This window comes from Rhagoletis pomonella, unplaced genomic scaffold, assembly GCF_013731165.1.
Source record: "Rhagoletis pomonella isolate Grant_MI unplaced genomic scaffold, Rhpom_1.0 Rhpom_scaffold_00005, whole genome shotgun sequence".
NCBI classification, from domain to species: Eukaryota; Metazoa; Arthropoda; class Insecta; order Diptera; family Tephritidae; genus Rhagoletis; species Rhagoletis pomonella.
Genome location: NW_023458559.1, coordinates 28,259,106 through 28,274,520, shown reverse-complemented (window position 1 = coordinate 28,274,520; position 15,415 = coordinate 28,259,106). Strand labels below are relative to the sequence as shown.

The 15,415-nt window shown below is 34.6% G+C and overlaps 1 protein-coding gene across 1 annotated transcript in view; it reads right to left on the bottom strand.

Annotated features, from left to right (window-relative positions):
* Nucleotides 1–15,415, bottom strand: part of LOC118740051 (ras-interacting protein RIP3-like) — a 342,513-nt gene that overhangs the window by 95,638 nt on the left and 231,460 nt on the right. Inside the window, exon 3 of the mRNA XM_036471547.1 lies at nucleotides 4,763–5,177. Within this exon, the coding sequence (XP_036327440.1) occupies nucleotides 4,763–4,793 (31 nt within the window). The 5' untranslated portion in view covers nucleotides 4,794–5,177. The remainder of the gene's footprint in view (nucleotides 1–4,762; nucleotides 5,178–15,415) is intronic.

The following is a 15,415-nucleotide window of genomic DNA, read 5'->3' as shown; positions in this document are numbered from 1 at the left end:
AGAACGGTGTAAACTGATGCTCTTCCCAAAAATAAAAATTTATTAGGAGGCAACACTTTTCAAAAAAATAAGACGTTCTTTCTTGCAAATCTTTAGATCAAGCCCGTTTACACGGCACCTTATTTTTGAAATTGCGCGAACGGTGTAAGTCTTATGATTTTAGATGTAGGTAACCCTATTAAAAAAAACTGAGACCTTCTTGCACATCTACAGGCCCAGCCCTTCTATTTGTCACCTCTTCTATTTTAATACAACGAACGGTATAAGTCTTCTATTTTAGAAGCAGGTGGCAACCCTATTCAAAATACTGAGACCTTCTTGCACATCTACAGGCCTAGCCCTTTCATATGACACCTCTTCTGTTTTAATACAACGAACGGTGCAGATTTTATAATTTTAAAAAAGGTGGCAACCCTATGCCTTGTGGTACATACTTCTAGAGGCTAAGCCCTTTAATTTGGCACCTCAGTTTTGAAAATCGAATAATCGGTGCAGATCTGATGCCGTTAACAAAAACTCCCTTCATGTATTGTATGTATACATATGTATATAGATTTGAACTAACCCTGGTATTTGGGTATAGGGGTTATTAAAATCCATGTAGGAGCTTCACAACTATCGCATTCCTATATACACAGCTCTGGAATACTTGATTTTTAACTTTGACTTTTATTTCTGCCTGAAAAAATAAAAGTCAACAATTACCGGTTATTTTCTGCTCAAAAAAAATAAAAGCAAATTTTAACTTTTATTTTTGCCTTAAAAAAATAAAAAGCAGAAATAACCGGTATTATTTGCTCAAAATGATAAAAATCATATTTTTAAAAGTCATGGAGGAATCAGAACCTACAATGAGAGACGAGTCTAATGGTACCTTTGAAAAAGCTATAGCATAATTTTTTCACTATGCCTTTTTGATCTCGAAAATTTTAATATAACTTTTATTTTCAGTCTCTGGTTTAGGTAAATGCAGAGCTGTTAAGTAATGATTATAAATTGTAATGATTACCGATCTAATTTATTAATTATTTTTTAAAAATCTACTAAATGATTAATTACCATTATTTCCACTTTTAAGTTAATAATTATCGATTACCATTAAAAATAATCAAAAAAGCGAATGGGATTAGTTTTACAATAAAATTATTTTTTTTTTTTTTTTTGGTGATCTCTAATTATGTAAATTATTTTAAATAAAATGTATTGCTCAGACGAAAAGAAATGTTTTGTCGACAAACATACATATGTATGTAAATAGCTGTGAAATACGGTGTAACGTTGTTCGTTCAAATGACCCTAGATAAAAGGGATGTTGCGAATATTTGCATTCGCATTATTTTACATATTCGCATTCGACATTCGCATTCGTATCATTTGATGTACATGGGCAACAAGCTTTGCTAAAAGTCTTATAAGCAACCTAGAAATAATTTTAGATTCCTCCAGCGAAAGCGAAGGCTCTGATGTAGAAACTGGAGACATTAAAAAATGTGAAATTAAAGCTCAATTGAAGGCCTATCTTATAGAAAAATTACCTCATTTTTAGTGATATTACCGAAGATTGTGCTCTTTCTTACCTTGTGCATATCTTTTAATATACTTTTTTTAAGAAAAACAAATTTTTATTAAAAAAATTGTCATAATTTTTATGTATATGCATATATGTTATGTACACATATGAAATCAAAGGACATTTAATTACCTTTCCAATCCCTATCCATACTTTGCAAAGTGATTCAAAACTTTTCAAAATATAAGCTTTTGAAAATATTGAAAGTTCCACGTTTACCCTCCCTAGCACCGCTCCGCTGAATTTGCACCAAAATGGTAGGTATTTTATTAAAATCAGAGAAAAGCGGCGGGCCTTGCTCACTTTTTTTTTTTTTAGCTCAACGGGTCCTATTTTTTACTTGTTCCGAAAATTACGTGGATGGAGTGAATCACACTAATATGCTTTCCATGCATCTCTGTAAAAAATTATGCCATTGGTACCACTGCAATTAAAATGTCACTTAAGAAAACGCGAGGCATGTATGTATATTCCGTAAATGCTAAAATGAACACTAATACAGATATGAATATAAATATGAATATGAATATGAATATATATATATATGAATATGAATATGAATATGACTATGAATATGAATATGAATATGAATATGAATATGAATATGAATATGAATATGAATATGAATATGAATATGAATATGAATATGAATATGAATATGAATATAAGTATGAATATGAATATAAATAAGAATAGAAACATGAATAAGACTTTGAATATTAAAATAAGTATGAATACGAATATGAATATAAATATGAATATGCAGATTAATATGAATATGAGTATGAGTTTAATATGAGTATGAATATGAATATGACTATGAATATGGATATGAATATGAATATGAATATGAAAATAAATATGAAATACGAATAGGAATTCGTCACGTAAGGATGAAAATGTGTCAAGTCCATTTTTTGTATATGTTCAGAGAAGACAAAAAATCTATGTAATTTCGTATCACCTGCCATTCTGCAACAAAAACTACATTTTGAAAAAAATGGACCTGACACCTTCTCACCTTTAGGTAGCGATATGATAATAAAATCGGGTAGAAAAAATTGATCTCTTTAAAAAAGTTAGCTCAATTTTGTATGCTTAAACCCTTTAACAATAAAATCCCCAAACTCCTTAAGTAAGCCAAAAAATAGTGCTGATCAAAAGAGAAATCCGAAATGTTTTTTTTTTTACCCCAACTGTCTTTTCCGGTATCGGTTTTTTTCGACTGTCGTTCGCTTATAGTTTAGTTAAGTCGGTAACGTCGATAACTATGTTTAAACGGAGATTAGTGTTAACCAGACACTGAGTAGACGGCCCTAAGAGTAATGGAGTCCTTTTGCAACTCGACAGCCTAACTTACGGTTAACACCGGACAATATTGTCAAGACAATTATGTCAAATTGATGTGTTTGTTGTGAACACGGCGAATTCATATTACAACAAACACATCATTTTGACATAATTGTCTTGACAATATTGTCTGGTGTAAACTCCAAGTTAAGTAAACGGTTTGGGTAGATCTTTGTCGGACAGCAGACACAAGTCACTCGCCGTTACTGAGTGCTACCGATGTCGACACCAGTCAACGTCGCTTCCACTGTCAACTCTCTCTACAACTCAATCTTCTTTACATCTCATCAGGAACTAGGCAGCCAGCATTATTTCATATTAAGCCATGTCTGTGTACTCGAGTTTAACACAATAAATAAGAGGACAAAGTTATTTATTCAAGGGAAGTGGGACCTCTAACAGACTCAAGGTTGATTGAATATTACCGAGCCCTCCACCAACCATCCTCATATAAATTTTCTTAGAGCTTTAAAAAATGCAAATATTGCAAATATCTTAAACTCAAATTATGTTCCAACTTACGTTCATTTCATGGCACAACTTAAAAATTTAACAATTTAAATAAATTTCTGTCCACAAATGTTTAACTGCCTAAAAGCAGGTCATATAGTAAGTTGCGATAATTATAATGCACATACACACATGAAAAATATGCCTTTTGTGCCACATAATTTTTATACAGCCTGAACGCCCACTAAACGCCCAGCTAATGGCGCAAAGCCTTGTAATTTGCATGCTAATATGGACGAAGGAAGTGAGCAGCAGAGATGCATATGAAAGTTAAAGTAAATAAATGAGCCAACAAATACAACAATGTAAGTAGATTTTGTACTTATGCAGGTGTGAGGGTGAATCTGAGTGCGCTGTCAGCAAACAGGTGCTAGACTTCACGAACTTCCAGTCATAGTCACAGTCCCGGTGCCAGTCTCAGCTATACACTTTGGTGGCCTGCTCTGCGGCATGTTAACCACAAGCCTTGACGTTGCATTTTCAAGCGAACAAATACTTGTATGCATTTAATCTCCTACACGCATGCGCATATTTACATTTGACCATACATGACCGCCTAAAAGCACACTACATGGATATGGGTATCTTGTATAGGCATTCTACTACCTTTGCTTACACTCCTATATATGTACATATGTGCATAAGCAGCAAGTGTGTGAGCTTTCCAGCTGTCTGTTGCTAAAATATGTCTACCTGCCTGGCTGCTAATCTCTTGCTTAATATGTTAATTGCAAAAACTAAAACGGATTTTCTCACTCATACATTTGCATCCGTTGCATCTACATTTGCATATGTGTACACGCATATGTACATATGTACGTACACGAAGCCACATACACCTACTCAAGCGCATATATTTTGGCGCTAAGTTGCATTTAGCGTAATTTGCCTTCGGTTTGCAAAGTTAATTTCTCACATCCGACATTAATCCATTCTTACTGGCGGTCTCACTCACCGACAACGATGACAACAGCTTGGTTACCTGCCTGGCCTTACGGTTGTATGTTTACAGTTACATATGCCCATATGTATGGGAGATTGAACGCGTGAGTGTTGTTGCATTTCGGCTACTTTGTGGCGAAGATAAATGAGCGTTTGTGATTAGATAAATGTAAAACTGGTTGTATTAACTGAGGCGCAATAAACTTGTATTTAAATTGTTGAATTACTGATTAGAGTACTTAGTTCCTGTTAATTTTTAGTTCTCGATGCTTAATTCTGAGAGAAATGTGGCGTGGGTATTCATACTTCACTGGTTACTAAGAGGGCTTGTGTACCTAAAAGTTCTATCTAAATTAAAACCAATAAATATTATTAATTTTTTATACTCACTTGCAATGTGCTCGTTATGAAAGGCCAACATTTGGTCGTCTATTTGTTTCCGCACACGTTTAATTTGCAAAATACACAAAAACTGCGATTTATTACAATTTTTTTATATATTTTAGTTTAACCGAAGTCAACGCGAGACACCGTTTGCTAAACGCGATACCGAAACCGTATTTAAACCGTAGATTATATACCGTTAAAAGTATAGCGCACAAAAACGATTTGCCGATAAAGAAAAGTATTTTGTTTCTTTTCAACCTCAAAAAGAAATTGCAATGCAAACACTGAAATGGAATATTTTTCCGCTCGTTCAGCTGTCACCGGTCGATGGTCACGCTGTCGACTCAATTACTTGGCTGCTTCGCCGCGAAGACGGAGAACTTTCCAACAACAACAGCGTTGCAAACAACACCAGCACCTGCAAGAAGAAAGGAGAAGAATAGAGAAAAATTTAGTAATATTAAAAAAAAAAGATTTTGTTGCAAAAAAAAAAGCTTTCTTAAATTAAATCAGCAAAGAGCGACAAAAAGTTTACGCAGCGAGAAAAAATTTGCATAAAATTTGCTTAAGAAAGTTTGTCGCTTAAGGCAAAGCTACCCAAATAAACCAAAAACACAAACAGACCACGGAACGTATAAGAATAACAAATAGAAAAAAAAGAAAAAAGCAAAATCTGAATCGCTTAAAGTACAACATTTTAGCAAGACCCTTGGACAAATTTTTCTTTCCGGCATTTGAAAAATATCTATACAGCGCTGCAGAATTTTATTCGCTTTGGTTTACTTATGCCATGTCAACTGCTTGCAACGGCAGAAAAATATAGTCTATGGTTAGGCGCAAGTTCTATAAGAAATCGCGCAGCCCGCGCTTCTCAGTTGCATTTTGCATTTATATTTTTTTCTTTTTTTTTGTTGAGTGGTTTCTGGCTTCTTATTTATTTTACATCTTTTCTTCTTTTTTTTGTTTTTTTTTTTTCGCTACGCGGAATTCGTTGACAGACGTTGATGTAGACGGATTTGTTTAAGACAAATATGTAAGCTAAAAGGGGGACAAAAAAGTCTAAGTGCAACAGTGCTCTGCTGTGGTTGAAAAACATTTTCAAAGAAAAGTTTGAGAGTAACGAAGACAAAAGAAGTTTAACCTGATTTTAACAAATTTTTTGGGTGTTATGTTCATAAATTTAAAGAGTTTGAATTGAGCTCTTCAAAGAAAAAAGTCGACATTTTTAAGGTCGAAATATGTATGTTTAACCATTTTTTAATGAAATTTGAAATTGATTTATTTATTTATTTATTGAGTCTATGAACATACAAAAGTTCCTTACAGACTACTTAACAAAATTTAGCTTAATTGATAATTAGAAGAAATAAAATTGACAATAATGTAAGCCAAGTTTATTTACTAAATTTCTAAAAATATATGCTTAGTTTTTATTACCCCAAACATTTAGATCAGATTTATTTTTAATTTCTTAACATTTATGCACAGTTTTAAACGTCAAAAATTTATGTCTAATTTTTAAATGATCACAAATCTATGTCCAATTTTTAAGTATCCATGGGGGTGTCATGCGAACTAGTCGAAGGAAGCAGTTTGCCGGCTCATAATAGTCTGAAGCCCTAGGCTAATAATGCGTATATTTCTTTTAGATAGTCATAACATTGCAGATTATGTCGCTCTAGGGCCAAAAACAGCACAAACCACTGTGCCATATCTAGAGAAAAGTGGAATTATGTAACATCAAGCTGATGAAAGTATTCGGAAGAAAATCCGTTCCGTTTTCACGCCGAACTTGTTTAGAAGATTTGACTGGGCCGACGAGTGGTCCGCGTCTTTGTATAAAGCTGCAGAGTTGTCAGACAGGAGAAGAGAGTGTTGGAAGGCGTCAACCTTCAATTAGTGCTAAAAATTATGTACCCGTATGTTGGTTTGTTGGTTGGTTGGTTGAAGTGGCGAGTTTAACAACTCCAATCAGTACTTATGCGTGACGTTGTAAAACCAATACTCGCAATTTAATCTGAAAATAAAGCAGCGAAAGTCGTTTATTTATCTCAAACCCCACATGTAGCGTTCAAGAACTTAAGAAGCTACAGCGGGTTAATATCACTTATGCCTGTGAAACCACAGAAGCAGGGTTTGCCTAGAAGCTTTATTCTAGTCCTACATAGTGCTAGGAAAACGCAGAGCAGATGTCCAACAATTTCTTCTGCATCTGGTGAATTACAGCTACGAGAAGAATTGTTGTGTTGCAGCTTTAGTCTTGCAGCAAGGATTTCCATGGCCAGTGCCTTGCGTAAATGGCAGTTAGTTGAAATAGATCCCTTCTGTTTAATTTGATAAGAAAAGCAGTTCCTTTTTGCCCAGTAGGTGGGCCACAGTCTTCTGCAGGATTGTGGATATCTCCACCTGCTGTTAACCACCTTTTTCCAGTGCTGAGAGGTGTGGCCCTTGATATAGCTCAGAGGCACCAGAACCCCCTCTGCCTCTGAGATGTCCAGAGCCAATTCCTTCCTGGCCAGTTCGTCAGCCATCTTGTTGCCATGAATTCTGCGGTGCCCCGTCACCCAGAACAGTACAAAGACATGCCTGGTATTTGAAAGAGTACAGGATACGTACATGTCCGTACTTACGTACGTTCTTTCCGCAGTCTAAGTGCCCTCAACCACAGGGTTCCAGCCATGAAATAACCCACGACTGGGCCTCTTTTAGCATTGCTGAAAATATCTGGACATGGATATTTGTATGGAGAGATGCTGTTAATTGACAATGCAATCTTCTCCCGCGTGCGTGATAATTTCTTTAATGACATTTATGGATGGTGCCGCTGCGTTCCTATCTACCCCTGAGACCTGATTTAGACCACATCCTGGAAAATGGGTACGAAGAAAGAGTTCTAATGTCTCCTTAGAACTACTGGACCATCCTCCATTTTCCTTTTTTAGGAACAAAGGATTGCTGTGTTCACTGGATTGGATGTTAGAAGGGCCGTGGCTGACTGCCATGCGTGGGATGGAGTAAAACCTACGCAGGGCGGGTTTGCTCATGTAAATGTTACAAAAAATTGTTCAAGTTTGAGAAATCCAAGGCACTGTATAAAGCGTTTATACTAATAAATACACAGCCTATCGGTTTCAAAAAAGGTAAACCTCAGCTGTAACTATTCAAAACTAGAAGAGAAGGCGCACAAATTCCAGAGGTGTGCGAAGAAAAAATACAAACTACGGAAGAAATCGTTACGGGTACGAATATGGAATCCATCATATCGAAATACGAACACATTTATGATTGGTGCTACCTTGATCACGGCATCCGTCATCTTTATCGGATGCTTCTTTGACAGAATCTAAGGGAGAAGCTTTCGTTTTTGGTAAGAGAGAAGCCGATCTGAGTGAAGTAATTAAGAAAGTCCTGCCAACTACATATCACAGTCAATCATATATTTAAAGTATAACCAATGATAAGTCCTTTTTAATTCTCAGATTTATTCCTTTCGGTCGATTTGTTGAAATATAAAAAGCGCGGCGTATAAAATTTTCAAGCCAAAAAGTTTTCATGTTTTTCGCAGACACCTTCGCGTGACTAATCCACAAAGTCCGATTCTCTATTTAATTGTCTGTCCACATGAACTGCCCTTTGTGACCTCAAAGCAATTTTCAAAAAATATAATTCAAAGTCACCATTGTGTCCACCTAGTGCCAGTGCATATGCAATTATCTATATACATACATACTTGAACACACATACACAGGTATGCATGTGTGTCGCCCACAGATTGCTCTGATTGTGGTCAAACCGGCAAATCGCTGTCATTGACTTTCATTTCATTTTTTCAACACCATTTTTTATAGTAGTTTTTTCAACAGAGTACATATGTACATATATACTTTTTGCTATCTAATCCGCCTTTCAGCTCGACTGGCATGGCAATCGTTTTATTTGGGAGCAGCAGTAGCAGCAGCAGCAGTGGTAACAGCACAAAGCGCGACATGAATCACAGTGTCTAAAAATTCATTCAGGCCCATACTCTCATACATGCATATGCATAAATATACACATAGTACTCATGCATTTACGTTCATCTAAAAATCTAGTTGTATAAAATGCATGAAAATATGCAAGTGTGTATCTATAAGTATGTAGGTGTGAATACGTGTTTGTCAGCATGTTGCTGCAGTGTACATACATATGTATGTAGTTCGTTTGATTGTATGCCGCCACCACCACAGTTAGTTAGTTAGGGAATAGGTTTTTTAGATGAATAGTGATTTGGGATTTTTGTAAATGCAAATTTATTACTAAATAATCCGTTGATGTCTAAACGTACTGATTTATGTGGAAAGCTCAGTGGACACAAATTCACATACATACATATGTTTGTGAGTATGTATAGTACATGCATACACGTTATCAAAGAGTATGTATGAGAAATGTGTTTCTAGTATTTAAATGAAATAGTAGTATTAGCGCACCGGTTTGCAATGAATGACACTATTTTTTATGCAAATTGGTTTTTCTAAAAAAAATATGTATGCGCTTTGAATTTGTTGGTATTTTTTCAAATAATTTTTTTCTATTAATTAGATCTCTTTATGTTTAAGGTAGAAAATGAAAAATTATTTATTTAAACCTTTTAATTGAACTCAATTTTTAGCATTCATTTCTATAAGTAAAGAAGAAAAGAGAGAGAGAAAAAATATAAAGTAAGAGGATAATTAAACCTAGAGTCCAAGCTATCAGAAACCAAATTCTAGTTTTTTAGAACACATTATATCGAAATTTTTTCGAATAAATGTTTGACTTATAGTCAAAGTATTTTCGTCGAGGTTTAAGCCGATGTATATTTGTAGTTCTAAAGGCATTTGTAATTAGTTGGAATATAGTGTGCCAAACTTCCAAATTAAAGTTAAGTTAAAATTGATATATTGATATATTTTTCGCTGAAGCTTTTCCAATTTTTTAATTTGAAAAATTTAAATTAAATACATAAATGTAAGTGATTAAAAAATAAATGTAAGTGATATATTTTTCGCTGATGCTTTTCCAATTTTTTAATTTGAAAAATTTAAATTAAATACATAAATGTAAGTGATTAACAGTCATTTTCACCAGCAATAAAAAAAATACTTTTCATTTTCTGTCAATTTGCATATAAAATTAAAAAACATCAGAATAATTTTTCACTAAAATTGCTTTTGTGCAATTGGCTGTAATTCTTTCTACTGCTAATATAAAATTTTTGAAATGACTGAAAAAACTTTTTAATTTAGGATAAAAGTTGTTTGCTTTTTCTAGACTTAGACATAGATGCTATCTGAACAAATTTAAATCAGAGTCTCATTAAAACTTTTAATGCGATTTCTGCTGAAAACTCTTTAATTTTTATACATAAGAAATCCAAATAACATTTAGAAAAACTAAAATAAATGTGTTTATGTTGTTGATTCCTTTTGACTGTTATAACAAAATTTTTTTAAATTCTTTAATTTAGAAAACATTTTTAGAAAAACTTATATTTTGTCTACTAGACTTTCATATATGCTATCTTAAAAAATAACTAGGTAAAGTTTCTTTAAAATTTCTAATGTAATTTTAAAATAAAAAATCAGAACCGAAATTCGTTTATGTTTTTGATTCCATTTGGCTGCTAACCCTTAAATTTTAAAATTGACGAAAAAAACTCTTTTATCTAGAAAACATTTAGAACAATTTTTTTGTCTTAACGTTCACAAATGTTATTTAAAAATATTTAGCTCGAAAAGTTTCATTAAAAATTTTAATGCTATTTCTCATCCTCCTTAATTTTTTTATATAAGAGATCAAAATAAATTTAAAAAACTAAGAGTTTATTTTGTTGATTTCTTTTGACTGCTAATATTTAATTTGTGAAATGGACGAAAATTCTCCTTGATATAGAAAATGAAAAAAAAAATAAATTCTTGACTTTCACAAATGTTATATTTCATCAACATTTTTAAATACAGAATTTATTTTCAATAAATAATCTGTATTTACATTAGGTGACAAACAAATGATTTTAAAAATTTCAAACTTGCCTTGGTAGATCTTCTTCGTTAAGTAATTCATAAAAAATAGTATTACTAATAATTTTTTATGTATGTCTAAGTTTTTTCTATCTGCATTTGAAATTTGTATATCTTTTTTTTTGTAATAAAAATTAATTTCTATAAATTGTATTATATAACACTGTGCAGCAAGAAAAATCAGCCTCAATAATTTCAACGCGGAATGAAAGTAGACCACTGGATAAACAAAACAGCCAAAGGATTTTGCAAAGTTAGTTCGAATTTCCTTTCTATGGCCTCTTAAAGTTGAGATATTTTTGACCTTTTTTTTCAATATTAGTGAGAATAAAAATATTTAGGCAAAAATGCATTACTTGGGCGGGCCTTAGAAAAAAAACCTAAAAACCGTTAAAATATGGGAATTTCAGAAAACCAAAACTTTTTTGGCGGTCGGACCTATGCGACCCCCTATGGGAGCTTAAAAGGCCCATTTACAAAAAAAAATAATAAAAAATCGATAACTCGATAACTAAGACAGTTATCGGAAAAAATATATAATTTTTTCGTCTTATTTTTAGAAGATTTACAAATAAAACTCATCAAATAGAGACTTATTCTAAGTCATTCTCGAGCCCCTATTTTGGACCCCAGGGGTCCCATAGGTCCGACCGCCAAAAAAGTTTTGGTTTTCTGAAATTCCCATATTTTAACGGTTTTTAGGTTTTTTTTCTAAGGCCCGCCCAAGTAATGCATTTTTCCCTTGTGAGGACCCCGGATCCTGTGGCCCTGGGCCCCACAACAACTTTATATACACATACATATATATCCTTTTTACTATTTACCCTGAATTGTTGATTTGAAATTGTATACACACATGTACAAATATATATATATGTACACTTATGTTTTGAATTATTATATATATGCGTATGTATGTACATAAGCTTATTGAATTGCATCTATTCGGATCATACTAGTACATATGTATGTATCCACTAATATATTTTGAATTATTACTTTGTATGCACACTATAAGAAATACCTACAACATACAATACCTACATAAAATGTATAAAGCACAAACAATTGTAATGAGGATAACTGTCTGCGGATGGACAAAAATGGTATAAAAGGAGCAGTGCTAACAAGCATTGGTCATTAGCTAGGCATACGTGGCACGCGTCGCAACGTGGGTCACACGGGTAGTGGAAGAGGGATCAACCTCCGAGACTATTATTGTATATTCGAAGTGGGCTTTAACCACTGAGACTGGTGCTAGCTGTAGGGTTTAAACCTACTCTAGTCCTATACTTTAGAGAGTGGATATAGCGAGAGTACAGCAAATAAAGAGGCTATAAACGAGAAGCGAGTGTGTTCTAATTTCACGAGGAGATAGGGTGTTTACTCCTTACAGGACTCTGGACAACCGAGAGCTACGCCCAGCACTCAGGAAAGTCCGTTACACCCTAGATATTTTTATTCTCACTAATATTGAAAAAAAAGGTCAAAAATATCTCAACTTCAAGAGGCCATAGAAAGGAAATTCGAACTAACTTTGCAAAACCCTTTGGCATTTTTGTTTATCCAGTGGTCTACTTTCATTCCACGTTGGAATTATTGAGGCTGACGGCGATGTGTCAAAATTTGTCTCACAGTGTAATTCAACATTAATCTGAAAAAATTGCCAATATTTGTGGATCCACCTTATTCCTATGGTCTTGCTGTCTAAAACTCTCTAAAGGCGTACCCATTTCTGGGTACTTCTGCTCTTTATGCCCAAATAAGCGGCATTGCAGATTCCATGTCTCTCCAAAGTTTGAAAAGCGTACTTAGGTTGTGGGTCCTTGCTCACTGTAGATTTTTAGAGCGTATTGTTTTCGTTTGCGCCCTGGGCGACACCCTGAATTCATGAAAACTTGACTACTGTTCACTTCGTAGGCTTTGTATGGCTGAAGGCTTCGCTTGAAACTAGCCTTGACTAACCACAGCTACCCGACAAAACAGAATGCTCCGACTGTCGCACCATTACCATCACTGATCCTAAAGTGGATCTGTGAAAAGTTGAGGAATAATCTTCAACCTTGAGCAGAAGTCCTCGCCACTGACCGACTTCACACTTGTGTTATCTAAAAAAAAAAACACTGTGCTAGTCGTCAACTGGCTTCGACTAACAAAACACATCTTCATGAGTTATGTATGCGGGGAACACAAGGGTCTGCGATGAAGCTAGTGCTATAAGATGCCTTTAGCTCTGCATCTGCGGAGTAAATCTCTTAAGTCTTTGCTCTGACAAATGGCTATAAGTCAACCTATTTGTATCCCGCAGCTGGATAAACTAAGCTATTTAGCAATACTGATGACTTTGTCAACCTTCGTAAGCATTTTTCTCTTAAAATATCTTGATGCCGAACAAGTATGAGGAATCTTTAGAGGTTTTCGATACAATCACTCAAGACCTATGGCCAAGTTCAGAGACTGTTCGTCTAGTTAGCGGTTCAGAATTGTCTTCTTATAAATGTAGGAATCAGAAGCCGAAAATACGAATATATGTTTAGTTTCCTATTTAGATCGCCCAGTGTTCCATAGAACAGCTTGTTTGCTATTACCTGCGATGTTTGCGCAGAATTTTCTCGTTTTTAGGTTATATACCTCTCTTTATCAATGACCGTATTATGTGTTTCTTGGTGCCGGTAGCTTATCGGATTTTTTCGAGTGTGACATGCGCTTTTAGAGATATCTAGATGCTATCGCTAGAGATTCTGCTTCACGATATATGGGCGGTGATGGTCCAGATAAACAAAGTTAAAGTACATTCCCTTATAAATAGAATGGCACACCATAAACAACTAACTGTGCGTCTGAGTCAAGATAAAATGAAAGCTTGCCGGACATTGGAAAATCTTGCAAATTTTAAAAGTGTATTGTTTTTATTTAAAATTCAAAAATGTAAATATATACAGAGCTTTTCGAGAAAACTGTCTTTTAAAATTTGTATTCCAATTTCTTTTGATTTAAGAATTTAATTTTTACCTTATATTCTATATATACACCCTACTTTTTATTATGAAATAAAAAATAATTAGAGGTCACTCAAAGCGCTTAAAGTTTTCCATGTATTGCAGGGAAACCGCGGGCTAGTTAATCAAATTTCTAGTTCCGTACTAGGTCTGTATCGTCAAAAAGGAACTAGGCCGATAGGAACTAGATCCCCACCAGTCCAAAATCGGCGAAAAGTGGTACTTTTAAATAACTATATTTTTCAGTTTTTTTCACTAGAAATCTATATCTAAAGTGACGAATTTAGAAATGGTTCGGAACTATCGAATAAGGGATGCAGCGGGGGGGCTTGTTTACTTTACATAGATATGTGTTCGGCGTCTTTTTCTTTCAAATACGCTTCTATTCTGTGCTTCGCAGATGCTTTTTCATAGCTTGGTAATACAAAACTAAAATTTGTGTTAACATTTCAACATCTTGGGACCGTCTGGAATCTAAGAAATAACAGCGAGCACCTCTGCAAACTCAGCTACAGCTAAAGGTATGTAAACGTATATTTCTTACAATCATTCAAACAAATTTAATTTCAAATTGAAAACACATTTCTTCCAAAAGAACTTAAAATCGCACACACGGAAGAACCAAAATATTGAAAAATCATGATACTTTTTTCTTTCGTCTGTCGATTTTAGAACTGGTTCGGAACTATAGAATTTAGGACTAGTTCGGAACTATCGAAAAAGGGATGCAGCGGGGGCAATTGACACTTCCTAGGACATCGCCATGTTAAATTCGCCAGTTGCTTGCATGCAAAAGAGATTTATCGCGAACCAGTACTGGGTCTAAATGTATTAGACCCCAGTTCAGAACTAGAGATTTTGCCCACAGGCTGAGGCAGTCGTTCACTAGTATTGATGATATTGTGGCAGACTTCAGCGCTAGCAAGGCAGCCTGACTCTTCGACATAATGCAGATGTTTTAGAAGCTGTTCCTCTTCTGAGGCATTCTCTTCTACAATAACTCTATCGCACCAATCTCCGCTTGTGTGGTCAATTGGTATCGATATTTTAAAATTCGGGGCTCAAATATATCAGCTCCTGTTTCCCCAACTTCGACTTTTGATTCATCAGTTTACCTAACTTCAGCTAGGATTCTCAGTGCCCAAAATGTGGATTTATAATATCAGCGCCACACTCATGGAAAAAATGGGAGTTATTGAAAAAGGAGGCATGGCACCTCCCATACAAACTGAATTTCTCACACCACATACACATTCTAATTGGGGCCTTTAGGATGAAGGCTTCTGGCCAGGTTCACCCGCCTTCGGTAAAAGTACGACCTGCATCTACTGGGAATAGCGTGGTAAAAATTATTAAAAAAATAAATGGAATACAAATTTTCCAAGTCACTTTTCTCAAGAAGCCCTCTCTGCAAGATTTTAATTTTTGAGTTTTTAGAAACTAGGAACAACATACTTTCAAAATTTGCATGACTGCCCACCGTTCGGCAAACTTTCATTTAATCTTGGTTAATACGCACCGTGAACTGTAGAAATGTAAAAAGAGATGGTACACTGCTTTCTTATGCGAAAGGTATCTCCAAGGAAACTCTTTACGTCGTTCGTCTGCTTTATGTA